Raw genomic sequence first — 20,497 nt, forward strand, 5'->3', positions numbered from 1 at the left:
AAGGAAAGTGGTGGTGATCATGAAGAGAAAAACAAGCATTCCCAGGAAGAAAGGGACACAGGGAAATATTGATTGAAGCCCATAGCTTTTAATTTAATTTGAAAATTACTATGGCATTGTTAGAAACCAGTTGGGGATAGTGGTAACAGGAGTAAAAATTAGAGAAATGCCCTGCACTCAGCAAAATGTATTTAGAAAAGTATGTCAAGTCCAACACTGTTTCCTAATATCACAGTTATTGGCAGGGACTTCTAAAGACAAGAGCATCAAATTACTGAAAATCCTAAAACAGGCCTTTTCCAGTTGGTAAAATGATAGTTATCTCTATATAAAACAAAGCCAGTTGCAGTTACAAAGAAAAATAAGAAAATATTCTTAGCAGCAAGACACAGTGATATGCAGCCTTTTGTGGAAATATGTTGAGATGGGGGCTGCGGACTTCTATGACTTCAAGGCTCCTTTCAAGTTTTCCCAAAACACCTGCTGCTGCTCTTCACCAGCAGGCCACTCCAGGTAGGTCTTGGTGTTCATGATCTTCCGCAGCTTGCAGAACCTCTTGGGAATGGCTTTGCTCTGGATGGGCTCCAGGAGGACGAGAATCGCCGCATCGTTGTTCTCATCAAAGAGGCGGAAATGCGAGAAGTCCAGCTCGTATTTGCACCACTCGCTCTGCACAAAGTGCTCAGACAGCACAAAGAGCGTTTTGCGGCTCTTCTCAATGGAATCGATGATGTTGTCCACAATCCACTTCCCCGGCACAAAGTCCCGCTTGTGCAGGCAGAGCCGGAAGGGAGGGCAGGCCTGCTCCAGCTCCCGCACCATGGTGTTCTCCACCCAGTCGGAGTCGTTCTCGCTGTAGGAGACAAAAGCGTCGTAGCAGACGTCCTTCGGCGGGGCGCGCTTGGGCTTCCGCTTGGCTTGCAGCCATGCCCACGTCATCCGCAGGTACCAGACCATGTGGTACTTGTAGCCGACGGCCACCAGCAGCAGGATGACCAGGAACACCAGGACGCAGATCAACGACACCACCAGGGACCTGTGGCACTCCATCAGGGAGAGGTGCACAGCGCCAACCTGCGCCCCTCTCACCGCCAGCGGAGAGTCGCACACGTACTTGTCCGGCCACCCCACCAGCACTTGGGATATCCCAGCTTCGTGGTGGATGAAGGAGAGGAACTCACAGGAACAGATGAAGTTGTTGCCACTGGCATCCAGCAGCTTCATTCTCCTGAAGGACTCAAACTCCTCCTTGGAGAAACTGTTCAGCTTGTTTCTGCTGACGGACAAGGACACCAAGTTTGGAATGGGTGCGGCACCCGGCAGGGTCTTCAGCTGGTTTCTGGTGAGGTACAGCTCTTTCAGAAGTGGGAGCCGCAGTCCAAACTCCTTCAGGTTGTTTCCACTAACATCCAAAACTTCTAGCGTTTGAGGAATGCAGGTTGTTACTTTGGGAATTTGAGTGCTGGACAGGTTTAAATATTTCAGGGATTTTGGCCAGTCACACATATCTGGAATCTCACCAAAATTATTTTGGCTAATGTCAAGATTATTCAATTTTGGTAGACGAGATATATACTTTGCAGTCTGTTCCAGAGATTTAAGAGAGTTCTGACTTAGATTTAAAGTTTGCAATGAAGGCCAAGAATGTTCACAGATTGTCTCATCTAAACGCTTATTCACAAGCAAATTATCATGAAAGTCCAGATACAGCAATGATGAAAAATGTCTTGCAAGTTTGCACGGTACCATGAAAACATTAGAGCTTGCGATACTGAGTCTTTTTAGTTTGTTTATTTGTGACTCCATACCTTCCAGGTCAAAAAACAAATGAAAATTCTGAATCATTATCTTTGTTACTGTTACTGTTTCAACAAAACTTTGCCCACTCCTTGCAATTTCTTTAGTGTTCCATATTCCCTTCCCCTCAAGCACGCAATTGATTGCCTCTAACTCTTTTAAAGAGGTGATTTCCTTCAGTGACGCTATTGTTCGGCTAATAGTTTCATCTGTGAAGAAAGCTTCTTTAAACGTAAGTTTTTGTATCCTAAAAGGACGTGTAGAATTCTGCACCAAGCTTTTTCTTTCAACTGGTAATTTGATTTCTGTCACTTCCAGCCAAGTGACAGAGTGCAGAAGGTCCCTAACAATTTCTGAGAATATATAACCATTTCTTAGGTTTAGGATCATGTGATTGATCTGCTTAATTGATTTCAAACTTCCCTGCTCATACTGACTGAGATTGCTACCATCAATCCACAACTTGTGCAGAAGCTCAATACCCTCAAAGTTCCCATGCCGAATCACAGAGAACTGCGGGTTGCCCAGGTGGAGAGAGCTCAGGTTCTTCAGGCTAGAAAAGGGGGAGCTCTGCCCCAGGTCTCTGTAGGAATTGCCTTCAAGATGGAGGTGCTGGAGTGAAAAAAGGTGCCCAAACCACACAGGGGACAAGTGAGCCAAGCTGTTATTTGATAAGTCCAAGAGCTCCAGTTTTCCCAGGGACCAAAAGGAGTCCTCATCTATGGAGCTGATTTTGTTGGACTGCAGCAGCAGGGCTCTCAGGTTCACAGCCTGCTGCAGGTCCTGGGATTGGATGCGCTTTATCCTGTTGTGGGCCAGGTTTAACACTGTAATTTTGGCTGTGACCCCAGGGGGAATGAAGTCCAAGCCCATGGAGGAGCAGTTGCAAAGCTGACTGCCATCGCATGAAGGACAAGCCTGCTTCAGTGCTTGTTGCTCAGAGAGACTTGCAGCTAAGATCACGTAGATGGCCAACACTCGCCAGGTGTTTGTCATTCTTGATTTGTGTTTTGCTTGGATGGACATTTTGCTGCAGGAAACAGAAAAAAGAGAAGGGAGGGTCAAATTTTAATTTTGAACAGCATCTGAAAACTGTTGAAATCCTGCACCATTTTTTAGTAATCTCAGATAAATTTTTTAATTTGCTATCCTGTGATGTCAGTCTTCCTCTCCTACTTAACCTTCGCAGCCCTACAACTACAGTGTGTTGTTCATCCTTGGAGCACAGCCATATCACTTGTTAAGAGCCATAAAGGACCATTCTTAGTATCCTGCTTTTCTATAGGCACATTGGCTATGGCTCTCACCTCTTTCATCTCTCACATTATGCTTCCTCTGAGCAAAGAAGGTACAGCTGGATGTTTCAGCTCTAAATAGGAGAAGATGGTTAGATCACCAACGATCTGGATAAGGGGATCAAGTGCACACTCACTTTGCAGACAACACCAAGCTGGGTGGGAGTGTTGATCTGCTGTAGGATAAGGAGGCTCTGCAGAGGGATCTGGATTGGATGGATCCATGGCCTGAAGTCAATTGTATGAGACTCAACAGAATGAAGTACCATGTGCTGCACTTGGATCATAACAACCCCACGTAGCACTAAATGCTGGGGTCAGAATGGCTGGAAGTCTTCCCAGCAGAAAAGGATCTGGAAGTACTGGTCAACAGGCAGCTGAATATGATCTAGTATATGTCTAGGTGGCCAAGAAGGCCAATGGCATCCTGGCCTGTATCAGGAACAGCGTGACTAACAGGACCAGGGCAGTGATTGTCCCCATGTACTTGGCACTGGTGAAGTCACACCTCAAATAGTGTGCTCAGTTTTGGGCCTCTCACTTCAAGAAGGACACTGAAGTACTGGAGTGTGTGCAGAATGGGGCAATGGAGCTGGGAAGAATCTAGAATGTGAGTCTTAAGAGAGTCAGCTGTGGGAGCTATAGTTGTTTAGCCTGGAGAAAAAGAAGGCTCAGAGGGGACTTTATCACTTTCTACAACTGCCTGAAATTAGTCTGTAGTCCGTGGGGGAGTATAGTGAGTGCGGGTCAGTCTCTCCTCCCAGGTAACAAGTGATAGGAAAAGAGGAAATGGCTTCAAGTTGCACCAAGGGAAGTTTAGACTGGATATTAGGGAAAAAAAAAAAAATCACAGAAAGGGCAGCCAAGCACTGGCACAGACTGCCCAGGGAAGTGGTGAAGTCACCATCCCTGGACGTATTTAAAAGACATGCAGATAGGGTGGTTAGGGACATAGTTTAGTGGTAGGCTTGGCAATATTTGGTTAATGGTTTGACTCAATAGTCTTAAGGGTCTTTTTAAACCAAAGCAATTCTGTGATTCTCTGATTACAAACATTCACAGCCCATGCAGCGTCAGCCTGCCCATTCTCTGTGGCTACATGGCAGGCAGAAGCCCAAACAGAGCCTGCTCTCCCTCTCAGCCCTTCCCGTGGGCTGAGGTTTCCAACATTACAAACTTCCCCAGAAGAGATCTGGGGGTCCCCTGCATGGAGTCTCACCAGCCTCAGGGCTTCTAAAAGCAGAGCTCTTGCCACACCCTTTTACACACTGTGTAAGTAATTCACATTCTTTACTGGAAAGGCAGAACAACCTGATATGAAATGAAGGCTATCAGACTTTTCTGTAAAACAACACCAGTCATAGATGGGACATGGATGTTACTGTCACCCTATAAACAGTGGATATAATTAGAACAATACTGATTTTAATGTAAAGAAGGGCTGTGTTTCCTGACACAGGTGCCAAAGAACACTTCACCGAGTTTGCACCGCAAACAGTTCCAGTAGTGCACATGAGCAGTACCCGTAAACCCTGAATAAGCAGAGGTTAAGTACTTACCTTGTGTACTGAGTGCTGTGCTCCAGTTTCCTCGTGTGCTGGTCAAGGCATCTGAATGGTCACCTTATACCTGCAAACACAACAAAAGCTGGAAATTTTTGGCAGGTCTGATGAGGTGACAGTCCTGAAGCGAGAAAATATTTCAGCCTCAAAATAATTGTTCTCTTCAAACAAAAATACATGCTCCCAGTTTCCCACTGTCCTTTAACTATGCAGTCAGTGAATCATAGTCTGTCAGTTTACATCTCTTCTTTCTAGTGGTGGCTCCCCTGAGGAAACCATGGCTTCTGAAGAGTCCGGGATTGTCCAGCATGTATGGCTCACCCTTCAAACTCACATTTCAACCAATTCTACCATTGCTGCTGACTGGGGACACAAAAAATGAGAACAGATTGTAGTTGAATGCTCTTCTTTGAAAGATAAAATTTAGTGTCAGTCTCTTCTTTTTGTCAGTAAACTCCCATTGCTGGAAAGGCTGATGCAACCATTTTGCGCAAGCCATTCTTTCACAACCACTTCCTCCATTTTAAGTGCAGAAATAGTTCCCAGGCAGAACTGCATTCACCTCCCTGTATCTCTACTTTCAATATTTTTTGTCTGGTAGGCACTGGGGATTGTTCACTGTGCTGAGGAACAGAACATCTCCGCACAATCAACTTATGTAAGTTCTGTAAAATATTATCAATATATACTGATGCATGTATTATATTAAGTGTTGAAGTCAAATTGTTTGGTCAAGAAGGGTACTATAGAAACACTCAGCATCCTTTAATTTCCTAGAACATTACAGTCATATGTTGCCAACAGAAAATGAGTAAGACAAGGAATGATATTCTATCTGAAGCACAAGACAGTCCGAAGCAAAGTAGTTCCCTGTAAACATCAAAGGCAATTTTGAGAGAGGAGGTTTGATGGCAGTCATTTTAACCTGACTGAAGTAATACATGGTTGGTCAAATAGCCAAGTATGCTGTTTGCATAAAGGGGCAGGGAGTTGTCCTACTGTTAGCGTTCAGGAATACACATAATCACGGGATATGATTACATGCAGGTGCTTTTATTGAAGAGCTCTGGGAATCAGGGGTACAGACCCAAATCTGACTCTGACATGGCTTTTGAGCTGAACATATTTTATATTCTATCATTATATAACTTACATATTAATTATTAAACTTATATTGTTCTGTTGTATACATTGATCTTATTCAAGCATGAATCTCTCATGATCTCTCTCAAGCCCCTGACCCCAGCTTCTCATGATTATTCTTACAATCAAACAGTAATTACATTTAATTACTAAACAATCATCACATCTAACAATTATACAATTTATCATATACTGGTTACACAGGTGCAGTTCTAGCAAGTACAAGGCCTATACTTTCCCAGGGTATTTTTCCAGGGCCTCCTAAGCCTAACTTTCCTTCTAACTCCCCAAATCCCCATAATTTTAAAACCCTTTTACTATCACTACCAGCTCTGAAAGGGAAGTCCATTAAATTAAACACTAACATTCCTATTGCATTTACCTTTTTTTTTCTGTGTTCAAAAATTGACACCTTTTGCTGCCCTCTTGCACCAAGAGGTACCTGCCCAAGAGCAGACAGATGGACGGATTCCTGCCACTTGTCAGAGGGCCCACAGCAGCAGTGTGATCAAGGGTGGCAAAGCCCACAGAGAGCCCAAATGCACCTCATAGCAACCTTCAGTTCCACTGCACTGGCATTAGCATTGCACATTAGGTTAAGAAAAAAGAAACTGGAAGACTGAGATACGCTTGTGTTTTCTGTCTACTACAGAGGATAGCTGATAAGCATAACATTGTAAAACAGAGGCAACAGCAGCTGTGGGGCAGAGAGGAGAAGGGAAATAGTCTTTTAGTGAAAGGATGTCATTAACTTCCCCAAAGACACCTCTTCCCTCTAGCAGCTGAAATGGTTCTTGCTCTTCAATAGGGAAGCCTTCCATTTTCAAAATATTAAGTCTGGGTTCAATGAGACTTGCTATTGTATATTTTTGTCTCCAAAATTGCATCTCTCTGATGCAGTAAAAAATTTTAATTAATTTCGGAAGAGTTTTGGAAAAGAAGGCCATGTACATAATTCAATGTGAAATGGGCACACTCTTCTATCTGTTACAGCTTCATCACCACACATTTGTGGAGAATTGAGGTAGGCACCAGCTGTTTTTTTCAGAAGTCACTTTCTCCTAACATCCAGGCTCAGCCAGCTCTCATCACAGATGGATCTACAGTGGGCCAGGTTTCTAGTTTCTCTCAGAAAGAGAGGACTGGTGTGACTGTGCCACAGTTCACATACCAAGCAGTCCATTTCAGCAAGCTGTTTAAAACGCCAAGAAATGTGGGCAATTGTCAGGGTTTATCACATTATCCAGACTTAGGAAGGTTTGAGGATGTGCAAAAATGCTTTCCACAAGCTGCTCCACACACACAGACAAGGTACCACTCACCTGCCTCCCAGAGCATTAGTTTTGAAATTGAGGTGCAGCATGGCTCAAAACAACTTCTTTTGAAATCAAAGACTCAAAAGCAGGAGAAAGCTGTCCTTTAAGATGAGAATACTCTTCAACTGCTTTTTCTCCAGAGTAACTGCATGTTTAGCATTGAACAAAGATGCACCTTGTAGGTGTTTTCTCTTCTCTTCCAAGTTTAATCTATGATTAACCTTCCTCTTTAATACTGTTTAAAACAAGTCGCATTCCTTTACCTACACTACATTTTCCTAAGAGAAGCATGCAGCTCTGCAACAAAGCTGTGCTTTTGTAACTGCAGATGTTCCAAGCACAGACACTGCACAAGCCTTTACCAGCAGAAGATGGGGATTAGATAGAGATGTGGTCATTATTCTGAAGCTGTCTTGCTTTAAATGTTCCTGTTTATCCAACAGCAGCACAAGCAGTACTCAAAGTGGGCATGATGCACTCTTTAAGCACTTCCCGTTCCCAGTCTCACACGGAAGGATCCTGCATTCCCCTACCCCCACCCCCTTCTTCTCTTTCCTTCTCTGTGTCAGTGTCCACATTGAGAGCTGCCTGTTGCTTTTCTGCCGAGAAAGGACAAGTGAGCAGTGCAGAAGGGACCTAATCCAGGTCCCAGATCCCTGCCTCAAAGAAAAGCAGAAGCAGTAGAAAAGGGAGGGAGGAATGAAACTATTGACCAGCCTGTGATGCAAGCAGAAAGCACACTTTCCAAATCTTTGTAAACAGTACAAAACTGCTTCCTCATACTTACCACTGGTAACCTGGATGTGCCAGTATGTCAGCTTGGCTGCAGCAGTGTCAGGCAGGCTGAATCTGGGATCCTCTTACCCTAAGTGCCCCCAGAAAAGGATGGCAAGGAAAAGCTAAAAGTCAAATCTGTCCTTGCAGTCTTTGGAGCAGGAGGTATAACATTCATGTAATGGAAAGCAGAATGGCTTGGCATCCTTTCATGGTCTTGGGAATAGATTCTTCGCATGCACTGCTGGTGTCTGTGTTTTAATCTGTCTTGCAGAGCTTCAGGTATTCATCTTCAAGCTACAGCAAAAAGGTGCATGATAACAAAAAAGAAACCATTTTAACTTTGTTGTGTTCTGTATCAGGCCTACCCTGCCAGCTGCTCAATCCCCTGGTTAGATTTTCAGACTGGAAGTTTAAATGCGAAGGACCCAATTACCTTTGTTTTTCTTCTGGGCAATCCTTACCCTGCAGTTTTGGCAGAGCACGATAATGATATAAGTGGTTAGTCATTCAGCAGCTAGCCTACAGCACTGCCTCTGCCAAGGAAGCAGAGTTGTGGATTTATTTTTGTCATATCCTTCCTGAAAGCTTTCAGTCAGAAAAACGCAACACTGATTTTCTACTTTAACTGAGGAGCATTTTGCAGGGAAGTTTACACACTAAGGCATGAAAGCTTATCTTAATGATATGGAAAGTTTCATTTTTCTAGAGCAGGTGTTACAGCATGACTCAAAAGAGAAAATGTAATTTCTACCAAAACATTTCTGGTGAGTTCTTGACTCCCAAGGAAACTGCTTCAACAGGAAACAGCCTACATGCAAGGCAAAACTGGACAACACAGTTCCTTTCTTACTTTGCCCTTTAGGTACATTGAAAAAAATTTGTTTCTTACAGGAATACTAGGATATACAGTAAATACATATTTTCCAGTAATACACAATGGAAAAACAGGCAAGTTTTGACACCCTATTCTGAAGAACACTGTGACAAACATACTAAAATCCTGTTATTACCACACAGATTTGTTTCTCCAAGAAGAAAACTCTGAGACAACTCAGATGGTACTGGAAGCTCAGAGTTCAGCCCAAATGTACTTGGGCAGGTAGGCTCCCAGCTTGCTGCTGCTGGGGATCCATCCCCTAAAAACAGACATAATCTGGAAATCAAATTTTCTGCCATTTTCATAATGTTACAAAATTATCAACATACAAAGCTTGTTCTTAAGTTTTTTTAGAGATCTTCAGGAAATACTTCTGTGTAGCTTTCTCAAGTACCACTCACACAGTGTTTTAAACTTTTTTCTTTGCTCTACAGCCACCTATCTCACTCTTTTGTGTTGTTCAGTTTGCTTTGCTGTATCCTAGGCTGTTTGGCCTAGAGGTCATCTAGTATGGGCTGCCCAGAATGGTATTTGGACACCTAAGCCATATTTCCAGTTTTTTAAAAAAGAGGTGCCATTCCTGTTTCCAAAGATTTTGCAGTATTTTGGAGAGAGCCACAAACACTTACGGCTATGGGCTCCCAGCACACGCTGCAATACCAGGGAGGCAGGGTTGGGAAAAGAGAGGAATGGGATCTCTTATGCTCACTGTTTGGACAGCTTCTGCTTCATTTCATCTCACCAGGAGAGAAAGTACCCTGTCACAGCCCACCGGGTGCAAGTCATCACTGGCAGGCTCTTGTGAGGAAGTTAGGCTTTAACATTCTGGCACCGGAATTTCCCATAAGGAGGAAAAAAGCTTTGCTCAGCTCTAAGTAAAAGCTCCTTCAAGAGAGGCTGGGCAAAGGGACATGCGTGTTGGTGCATTCCAGTGTGGGAAGGTCCAGCAAACCTAGTCTCGCCTCATTCAGAGGAATGCACGAACATATTTTGTGCTTACGCCTAACTAGTGCTAATAGGTTGAAAAAAGTGCTTTCTTTTTCCTGTTTTGCTTTGGGATTTTTGTTTCTTGGGGGTTTTTTAACAGAAGGGAAACATTCCTGGGAATGGGACCAAGTCATTGCAGAACCAGTTAGAGTTTGTTTCCTGTACGGAGGTGGAAAGCACTTTGCTGGGATGCAGAGATACATATTTAACTGCTTGTTATACAATAGAAAAAAAATTGTGTTTAACAGTTGGGTAAGAATCTGAGCAGGAAATTAAGCAGATCATTATCATGCACCATAAAAATATCAGGATTTTTGTATTTGTTCCAAAAAAGATAATAGCTAGGATGTATTTTGCACAGGTAGTTCAAGCTTTGCATTCAGCTGCTGACTCCCCCTGTATCTGATACCGTGGAATATTTTAGACATGACAGTGGATTTCAGAAAGAGAAAACTAGGCAATTCTGAATCTTTTTTTCTCAGCTATTCAAGATTTCAGAAGTTCGTTCTTCAGTGTATCTACTTTTCTGGATTTACAGCCTATCAGTATGCCACATTTCTTAAAAATATGAAAATATCTAAGGTACTACTTCCTGGGTTTTTTTCACTCACTGAAAAAAACAACATGTTTTGTGAGTCTCTTGCAGGGATTGTTTCTATTGCCTTCTTTTGCAATTGTATAATTTTTAAACAAACTTTTTAGAAGCTTGACTTCAACTGAGTTGTAAACATGCATGGAAACACAATTTTTATTGAAAAAGAAAAGCCTGATCATAAAAAGATGTCAGTAAGTATTTTAAATGTGTGCGTGGTTTCTGATAGGGCCACCAAATCATCTTCAAATAAGTTATTTCCAATATTGGACCATTCTCTGACTTTCTGAATTTGAACATGATTGAAAACAGACAGTCCAAGCTGATTTTCAAGCACACACTTAGCTATTTTAATCATTCCTTCTAAATTATCTTCAGATTGCATTTCTTACTCTTCTATAAATTTTCTTGACTGTAACAGTACCAGCTTAGTAATGACAGGTTCAGAAAAGACCATGTAACTTGTTCCTGTGCTACCAGATGCCTTTTTGTCTTTATCACAGTATCTACAGAAAGAAACACACCATACCAAAACCAAGGCATTTTCTACTGCTGTGAAATACCTAGATTTACAAACTTTTAGCTGAATGACTCTCTGACATCGTAAGTTACATGGATGTGACAGGATGGCAGTGCTGTGGCAATGCAAGAGAGGGTTGTAGCACTGCCAAAAGGACTTGTGTATATCTCAGTAAGTATGGAAAGCATGGCATGCAATTTCACATCTTCTGGACAGAAGAGTTATCAAAGGAAGATGAATCAGAGAAAATATAGGTAAAAAACCAGCAAACAGCAACCAAATTCCATCTCCATAGCTGAAACTACATAGCTCCACAGCTAGATCTCCATAGCTCCAAACTACAGGACTAGAATAAGCTGGTTGAGAGATAGCCATAAGGTAATAGAATTTGTCTACCTTACATCTGCTTTACCATGGGAAAGAACATCAAATTAGATGCACTCTCCTACCTTGTATCAATTCCAATTCTAGTCCTTCAATGCTTAACTCACCGTGAAGTTTGCACCTGTGGGCACAAGAAGATCTTTGTTTCTTTGGGTCTTATTATCCAATGTCTACCCAACAGACTTGCCACCTGGTTTGTTTTCAGCTTACAACTTAACACCAGTGTCAACATAAATATTCTTTTCTATTTATGGAAATTATGTTACATTTACACTTCTTTCATGTGCTATTTTTATGACATAATTTAAAATTAATTTCCTGAATGCTCCATGATTAATAGTGTCAACAAATTTTTCTAAAATACGTTCTTCAGAGTACTTTATTTCTCTGGGGTTCATTCCTTGAACTCTTTGTTCCCAGCTCACATCTGGGACTGAAAGGCCAGGCAGAACATACTGAGATGTACAACACTCTGTTAAGTGGCATCTTTCTTGGTGATCTCTCTGGTGCCTCCGTGTTTGCCTCTAACAGTGTCCTCTCTGATATTTGCAAGGCCTTCCAGCTGAACAGAATTTTTCAAGAGTCACTAACAAAAATGCAATGAGTAATAGGAGAAAGGATGAATAAAGTAAAGGTTGGCTGGACTCTTCTCCCCTGCTGTTCAGTGGTCTAAACTTTTCTGTAAAAAAAGTATTTCTCATACTTCTCATGATGAAGCCCAGCCTGTGAATGAATTTGGCTTGTTCCCTGTTTCTGCAGGTGGAGAAATTCTGCCTCCCGGCTGGGCAGCCCTTTCCTTTTCAGGGGGAACTCAGTAAGGAGCTGGCAAGTTGGTTTGCTGGACAAGAAATCGGTGAGCTCATAACTTCTCACTGAGTAACAGGACAACATTGATACCAGAAAGTCAGGGTGAGTCAGGTCTGCAACTGGATTAAGGGAGAAGGGAACGTTTTCATTCATTTTGGCTTCTCGTGTTGAAACAGTCAGCCATCTGTGAAGGACCTGCTTTGTGCTCCCCTCTGCTTTTTACTCCTTGCAGGAAGGCCCCAAATAAATGCCCCATCCCCCAGGAATGCCACCAATCATAAAAAAAAATCCCTCTCCAATTGCTCTCCCTAACTCTGCTGGCACAATGACGACTGCACACTCTGCCAGAGTTAACAAGCAGGCACATTAATCCCCCCTCTTGCTAGAGAGTCTTTCCAGACCTGCCTCAGCTTTCTGTCAGTTGCTGTGCATGGAGGCAGGTTTATTCCAGGATGATTCCTTGCAGGCATATTTGCAGGAGAATGCCAAGTGTGCACCTAATCTGAAACGACTGAAGCCCTCGGAGGCATGGGACCAGCTGTGCCGTGCGGCTGGCTCTTTCATTTGCAATTTTTCATTCGTGTGGTTTACTTTGGCTGCTCGTCTTTGGTAAACATTGTACAACACTGAAACCAGGAAATACCCAAAATAAATAAAGAAATGGACGATGATTAATAGACCTTGCTTTGTCTTTCCAAGGATCTGCCTTACTCAGGCCAAATTCTTGCCATCCAAAGAGAAGCAAAACCTCCCTGGGATCCTATCAGGAGTGAAGGACACCTCTAGCAGGGAAAGAGGGAAGGAAGCAAGGGATGGGGAAGCTGCTGGTCTCATGCAACCACACTCAGACTGGTTGAGCAAGCCTTTGGAAATCACAGGCAGAACAAGAACTCCACCTAGTTGCCCTGGAGGCATGGGGAAGTGGGAAGTTCACCATGACGCCTCAGAGCTGGCTTGTCCTAAAAAGCCTTGCACTTCCCACTCCAGAGTTCAGCCAGGGGCTTTCCTTCCCCTCCAACATTTGCTTTTTCCTATGACTTCTGGTGTGCAGGAAAACAACTTTGTAGATAAAGCCACACCTTTAGCAGTGCAGGTACTCTGCTATTAGATGAACCCCTAATGTATTTTAAAGGGAAAATCAGATAGTGAATGTACTGAGGCACTGCAGGGCTGCCTGTCCGGGAGTGGGGCATGCTTGTTCCCTCTCTTCCAGGGTGAAAAGTCAGAAGGGCAACAAGATCCTCTAATTCCCAGTCCCCAGCAGTGGGGAAGCAGCTGAGAGCTGGGTCCCTACAACTGTATACATCCAGTCTACCCTATACATTTGCAGGCAGTGGGACAAGACTGCTCCTGCACACAGAGGGACTGGCTTTCCCTGGCTCTGGGAAGCTGCAACCTTCTGTTCAAGAGGCCTGTGGCAGGAGGAAATCACTGAGACAAGCTTGTCACCACTGCTCCTTTTCCTGCAATAAGCAGGACAATAAGGAAATTCAGGGAGGATAGACCGTGATTTCTCCAGTTTCATAACAGAGAGAGGGAATTTTTTTTAATGGGTTCCCTAAAACTCTGTAAATGCAGCTACAGCTGACACACAGAACAAAAGGAGGTGCTTCTTCTGGACTTTCTGAAGCTTTCTGAAGGAGCCAGGTGATTAGGAACTGGATTAAGCTTTGCAGAAAATGTGGGCGAAGCAGATACTAGCGAGCGCTTAACCACAGGATACTGTCAGAGATGGATGACATTGTCAGAGCACCAGCTCTGCTGAAACATCCTGAGCATACTCAGAAGCAGACATCGAAATCTAACAGGAGTTATGGTATCCAAATTCCAGGGTCTCCAGCTACCACTGTCAGTTGAATATGGGACATCCAAGATCTAAATGCTAAATGCTCGTGTCTAAAGAGGCAGCAGGATTTCAAATTTTGACCAAGTCTTTCTCTTGCTTGTCACTATGGTAGGACTGTTTTCTAATTCTTAAAGCTCTACACAAATGCTCCTAACTGTGACTTGCTCATATCTACTATAACCTACACCTACCTACCAAAAGAGAGCTGACATTTTTTCCTTCTGTTTTTGTTTCAGGAGATACATAAAGTCTAATGGGTAAGATGAAATTCAAGTAAAAGAATCCCTGCTACAGGCTTTTTGCATATTTTTTTGGGGCGACATTGACATTCAGCTTCATACATAGAGCTTCTAGAAACACAACTCCATGATGTTTTGTTAGGGAATGCAGGGGAAGGGTACTATTACCAGATCCAGAGATTTCTCAAATGTGCTTATATTTCCATATCCACTGCCAAAAATACACTTTTCAATCAAGCTAAGTAAAAGGTTATACTTTTTAAAAACAACCACTCACATAGCACACAAACCAGGGAAATAAAAGAGAAGCCCATGTCCTGGGAAAGCAAGTTTCAGTAAGGTAAAAGGGGCCAAGAGTCCTGGCACACACGGCAGCATTCCCCTCCCCTGGCACAGGGTTTGGCTCTCAGAGCAGAGCAGCAAGGCACCAGAGAGAGACAGACTGTAAAGCAGCATGCAGTGTTTGTAGAAAGCAGAAGCAGCTGTTGTGCAGACAAACTAATCAAAGGCAGAATCTTGCACAAGGGCAAGCATTAGCTCAAGTGCAACTCCACACTGTGTGGACCCCAAAAGGTGTATTACAGCTTGTGATAAATGGCTTCCTCTGCCATCAGAATAAATTGTACAACTGGAAAACAGTTTTCAGAATAAACTGTACAGCTGAGGCTAGTTTTTGGAGTTTGCAGCAGCTGGCACACAGCATTTCCACCTGCTGCTAGGTGTCGCCCTGATTCTTAAGTTTTTCTAAAGCCTACTGAGTTTACATTCTATTGGAAAACTTTCCCACACAGTTTCTGTAAATAACATATTGTTTTGCATTCCTTCATGGGGGTGGAGAAACTTAATGTACTAGTGGTTTGTCCGATGTCTTTGGAGAGGTGGCCCATTCACTCTCCAATCCACTGTCACCTTTAGAAAAGTATAAAAGTTGGAATCAGAAAATAAACTTTCTCTTTTACCTTGCAAAGTGGCAAGTGGCTCACATTGAGCTTTCTCGTGTCCTATAGCGACAGCTAGGCAGTGCTGCAATTCCCATGGATTCAGCCATCTTACTCATCCTACACACAACCTGTCTGAGAGACTGTGCTGCAGTGCACAGCCTGCTTGTGCAAATCTATGCTGGGCATGCTATGGTCTGTCTTCTGCCTGTATTTTTCTAGGAATTAATACAGATACTCATGAGTAAGCAGACTGATCTAAACAGCAGTAGATGCCGACATACTCAGACACTTAAGGAGACCTGGGAGGCTCCAGAGGCTTCCAACTCCTTTTTCTCAGGAAATGCTTCCTTACCAGGCTCTCTCTTGGATCCCAGGCTTGCAGAATTCTCTTAATACCTGCAGCATGTTTGAGGTAACACTGGATCCACAGTAGTAGTAATAAAAATAATAATAAAAAAACCCCAACCAGAGCAGTCATTAGGCATTATTCACTGCAGGAGTACAGGGGGGACTTTGAAATTGGCAAGTTCAGTCCCATTACTGTAAGGATAGATTTGGTCTGTCATCTATTGGAACACATGGCTGTGTATGCCTGGCAGGTGCTTTAAAGTTGTTATTTTGATCTTTGCTAAGATAAAACTATAATATTTTGTAGGCATTTGAGAATGTTAGTTACTGGACTAGTTAAAAACCACTTCACTGCTTGGAATTGATGCCATCTGTTTCCTATTTTTATTCACAGAAATCATTACTTAGTTTTTTGAGGACTTCTCTAACAAACTTTCTGTATGAAATATGAGTGATGCTCTGGCCAAGACAGCTGAACTTCTGCTTGACAGGTTCACTGTTCAATTTATACAGTCAATTGACTAGTCAGACAAGAGGAAGCAAGGAGAAGGACAGAACAAAGGCCATGTCCTTTATCTCATCCCTCAAATCAGCTCTTCAGAAAGAATAATACTGTCTTGGTTAGATTTAGGGTTTCTCTATTACAGGAAATGGCACATGAGGTTCTTGCAACCAAAATCAAACCTGCAGCTTACTGAGCATCAGTCATGTCAGCCAGTCTGGAAGATGCACCCAGGCTAACATTTTGCTAAGGAAACTTATAAAAAAAAATTCATATTCACTTAAGGATTGTGAAGCATTTATATAAGCCATTATTTGGTCCTCCACTAATTGTAATTTATCAGTATTTAAACAGAAGTGTTATTATTAAAAATCTTTCAAGCAAATAGAAACATTACTTTCTTAAAACAAATCCAAACAAACCCTCCACCAAACATATGCAGGTCATCTATAAAAGCCCCAAAGATATCTTTCTTTAATGCTATTGTGAATTGTGGGCAATCACAAGTTGCACATTGCTGTAGGATATCAAACTGGGTTATGAAGTTCAGCTACTACAAGAGAAACTCATAATTTTGCCTGTGAACCTCACTCAGAAGGCAGAAGTACTTACAGACAAGAAAAGTTTGTGTCACTGTGAGCTTAGCAGGCTGTCCAGCCCTGGACATCTCCATCAAGTCTTTGTGTCCCAGGTTTCTGCTTACCATCAGGAGCATCCCACCCTGCAAGCCACAGATGGCTCAGGCCGGGCCATGCCAAGCTGTGATGTTCCAGACTGAAATCAAAAGCAAAAGCAAATTCTGCAAGCTGGGAGTGGGAGACCAGCTGCACTTGGTGTGATGTGTGAGTGGTGAAAGTGATAGTGAAGTGTCAGGAGAAAATTGCTCAACCACATCTGTGCTCACCAGAGGGCCAGTGGGGGAAAATTAGACAGCTGAACCTTGATTAAGCAAAAGATACCTATGGTCTGATTTCGAGCAGCCCTGGAAAGTGCAGTGCATGCCAAGGGCATACAGATGGGAAAAACTGAAACTTGGTATGCTAAGTCATTTGGCAAATGCATGAACTGTACACAGTGCTAACAGGGAGAGCCTGAAATCAAGCACACTGAATGCCCCATGTCCTTAGCCAACAGGAGGGACTGGAAAGTGCCTAACTGAAGGCTAATAACCAAAGGAGGAAGACAGTCTGGGATTAAGCAGAGGCTTTTACCAACCGATGTAGGACTGGCATCTCCCCTGGTTAACAGCTGCTTGCTTGTCTGCAGAGGGACTGATCGACCTGCAGGCAGCTCTGGAAAGAGCTGATCAACACGAAACTGCCACTGAGCTCCAGAAGCCATTCATGCCACAGACCGTGGGTTGTGTGCCTGAGAAGTGTGGGGGAAGGCGCAGCAAGGGCTTCCCATTCTGGTTTGGAAACAGGGCAGCAATGAGGTCATTTTCCGTTCCCTCACAAGTGCCAGGTGCCCTGGCCAGGACGTACCTGTGCCATTGTGAGATGGGCTGGAGGCAGAATGAACTAGCCTGCCTGCAAGCAACTGGAGGAACACTGCTGGTATGCTGCCTTTCTCATATGCAGCTGATAAGAGAGCAATAAGCTCCACTGTCTCACAGGTCTGAGGACAGTGGTGGGAACGGTCAGCATTTCCTGACATTTCTGCAAGCTTCCCTTATCACCTTCAACACCTGGATTGCACTGTTCAGCATTTCCTACACCACACTGCAAATCACCTTTCATCTCACAAGGCTGTGTTCAGCAAATGAAGTGAAATATTTTTCTTACTAAATCAGAACCAGCCATGGTAGCAAGCTCTTGTAAGACACTGTGCACTGCTGCAGCACTTCAGCATTGCATGAGAAGGAGGTTATTTCCAATTCTGAAATAGTCCTGCACTGTTATGGAATATTATTTCTAATACTGAAATATCACCTGCTGATTCCCAGCCCAGGGAAGGCAGCCCACCTTCCATGTTGTTGTCTCTGAGAGCTGGAGCAGGGTCCAGCCATAGGCTTCCTACACATCTGTGCTAACAAAGACATGTGAAAGCATTAGCTTCCCTTCACAAATTGTACATCCAGTCAAAATTAAAACCAAATGGCTCCTAGCAAATGGAGCATTTTTCCAGGGTGGTTGAAGAAGAGGTCTAGCACAGCCTGTCAGCTCATGTGTACAGCAGTCATAACCCAGAGCATGGCAGGGACAGTCAAGGGTATGATTTGTCGCCTTCTCAAAACCCCTGCACAAGAGCTGAATTCACTGAAGAGGATGGGGCCTTTTTGGTCACTCATGAAGGTGATGTCCTTCCAAGAGACGTGTGCATTTGTGCTCAGTTGCAAGCCAAGCCTGGCTGCTGCCAATTTAGCTGACAGTGACTAAATCACCAGTTCATGCTAAATGAGAAGCCAGTCCACAAAAGTCAGAGAAGTTCATCTGGCACTAGTTTGCACACTGGTCAGGTCCTGCATTCCAAGCCAGCATGGCCCCTGTGCGTGCAGGTTGCTGGCAGCCTCCAAGCAATAAAATCTGCAGAAAGGTGCAGGAGGCCATGTGGAATCACCCAGACCTCCACCACCTCTAAACAAGGCTGCTAAAAACCCAAACAGCCCAGGGAACAATGTCCACATATAACCAGGGAAAAAATCCTTCAGAGCAACCCCAGGGGTAGAAGAGGTTTGAGGGATTTTGTTGCTGTTGTTGCTGAAGAACTCAGTAGGAAATGAAGCAGGGCAGAAAAAGCGAGCTGCACAGTGTGTGGCCCACAATTACAAAGGAGGCGTTTTTGTCAAGCTGGCACAGATTTTGCTGGGAAACCCACTCAAGAGATGAAGGGAAGAACTGCAAGATTCAGTTTGCAGCAGGCCAAGAGTGCCCATATCCACACATTAGTAATGAGCAGCAGAGGTGGGTGCAAGCCCCCAGGACCTCAGTTGCAAGACCACCTTGTAGGGCTGGGACAACAAATCGTCTCCCCTACTCTGTTCTGTCACTTGCTCACATTGGGCAGAGCAGAGCCCACCCACTGTCTTCCACTCCTTCACACCTTCAGCTTGCAGAGACAGGAAACATCACTGGGACTTGCCCAGCAAAGCCTCTTCCAGTGCAGGACCAGGCAACTGGTCCAAGCAACACCAGGGACCTCCTTCTCCTGCTGGGACACAAACCTCTACCAGAAAGGCAGGGTGAGTGTTGCATTGCCATAGTAGGGCCAGGCAGTACAGCAATCCAGGGGAGACAGCCTTCACTCCACCCAAGCGTGTTGCAGAAGAGGACGTGATAAGCCCTGCACTGAGCCTTTTTCTCCATAGAAGTGGTCAAAGACTGAGCAACAGGACGGGGCAATCAAAGGCAGAAGAAAAACACACCCATGGTGACAGGGTAGTGCCACTGTGCATTACATTTTCCAGTAATTGCTGAAAGCAAACCAAGTATGTGAAAAGGGCAAAAGCACATGGAGGTGACTCAGTGACTCAGAAAAATAAACAATGGGTGTTTCACAAGAATGACAGGGAAGAAAACAAATGCCATAAAGCAACACCCAACCTACCACTATAAATGTCAGCCAGGAGCTCACCTGGTAGGACGGCTCTGCAGGAACCTGCGGTGCTGCAAATGCCACGACTTCCCAGGAGTCACCAAGGCTTCTCCAGAGGCAGAAAGAAGTTGGGTGGTGGAGCAGCAGGCACTGCCAGCACTAGTGTAGGTGGTGGAAACCTCCTTAGCTTCCTCTTCTCTCTCTTCAGAAGATTAAGTTAACAGCTCTGCAATGGGCTCTCCTAATCCCTCCCTGCAGGAGCAGGCTCAGCATTGGACCAGCCCCACCCAGCAACAAACGGGTCCCAGCAGAGCCGCCCCTCTCCTACAGGGAAGCTGCGTTGGATGCTCCCCTTCCCACAGCCCTACAGCACAAGGCTGTGAGGGGCTTGCTGCAGCCCGGCAAGGCTGGGGCAGGAAATCACCCTGCTAGAGATTCTGGCTTTGTCCAAGCACTGCCTCTCAGTACCGACAGACCTCCAGGAAATGTGCCAGAAATATTCTCTGGCTCCATAATGGAAATACTGGCCCAATTAGGCAGCCGTGGCCAGTATAGACTGTGAAAATCAAGGACAGTGATAACGTGGTATCCCTAGCTCTCAATACACATATAAGAAGCCACAAACCTGCTAGGAGCAGAAAGGAGGGGTTCTTCCAGGTCTTGGGAAAACAGTGAATGCCCAGAGACTGTGTAGTGCTCACATGGCGACAGAAGTCAATACAGAATGCTTGGAACTGCATCCATGGGGATTTTTCTCCCCACTCCGTCATTAGCCCTACTAGTGAACTCTGCAAGCTACTTCTCTTTTATACTGGGTGGGGGTTTTTTTTGGTATTCTCTTTCCAATTTTAAGCATTTCTTTGGTTAACTAAGAACAACTTTTGCTGAAGTCTCTCAAAACAGTACCAGTTTCAGAGATCAAGAAGGCTCCCAGTGCTGATATAGGCACAAGGCAAGAAGTTAGAAATTACTTTGCTCATGACAATGAGATGTCTTTAGAGCAGCCTCTCCAGTTCACTCCAGCAGAACT

The 20,497-nt window shown here is 44.1% G+C and overlaps 1 protein-coding gene across 9 annotated transcripts; it reads right to left on the bottom strand.

Moving 5' to 3' along the window:
* Positions 1 to 68: 68 nt before the first annotated feature.
* Positions 69 to 19,700, bottom strand: LOC100219691 (toll-like receptor 2 type-1). Of its 9 annotated transcripts, XM_072928468.1 has the most exons (5): positions 19,507 to 19,700; positions 11,316 to 11,371; positions 7,901 to 8,184; positions 4,652 to 4,721; positions 69 to 2,827 (listed from the first exon to the last, which is right to left on the bottom strand). In XM_072928468.1, exon 5 carries the CDS (start codon positions 2,821 to 2,823, stop codon positions 442 to 444), a length of 2,382 nt encoding a protein of 793 aa, XP_072784569.1. In that variant the 5' UTR covers positions 2,824 to 2,827; positions 4,652 to 4,721; positions 7,901 to 8,184; positions 11,316 to 11,371; positions 19,507 to 19,700; the 3' UTR covers positions 69 to 441. The 9 variants fall into 9 exon arrangements, with proteins under 9 accessions (XP_072784569.1, XP_041571799.2, XP_072784571.1 ...); XM_041715865.2 differs by lacking the exon at positions 11,316 to 11,371; XM_072928470.1 differs by lacking the exon at positions 19,507 to 19,700 and having other exon boundaries at positions 11,316 to 12,775.
* Positions 19,701 to 20,497: the final 797 nt, after the last annotated feature.

The sequence above is a fragment of the Taeniopygia guttata genome, chromosome 4, assembly GCF_048771995.1.
Source record: "Taeniopygia guttata chromosome 4, bTaeGut7.mat, whole genome shotgun sequence".
Classification (NCBI taxonomy): domain Eukaryota; kingdom Metazoa; phylum Chordata; class Aves; order Passeriformes; family Estrildidae; genus Taeniopygia; species Taeniopygia guttata.

What these genes read in the sequence shown, in the direction of transcription:
- LOC100219691 (XM_072928472.1), bottom strand. Translation starts at nt 2,823, where the DNA reads ATGTCCATCCAAGCAAAACACAAATCAAGAATGACAAACACCTGGCGA.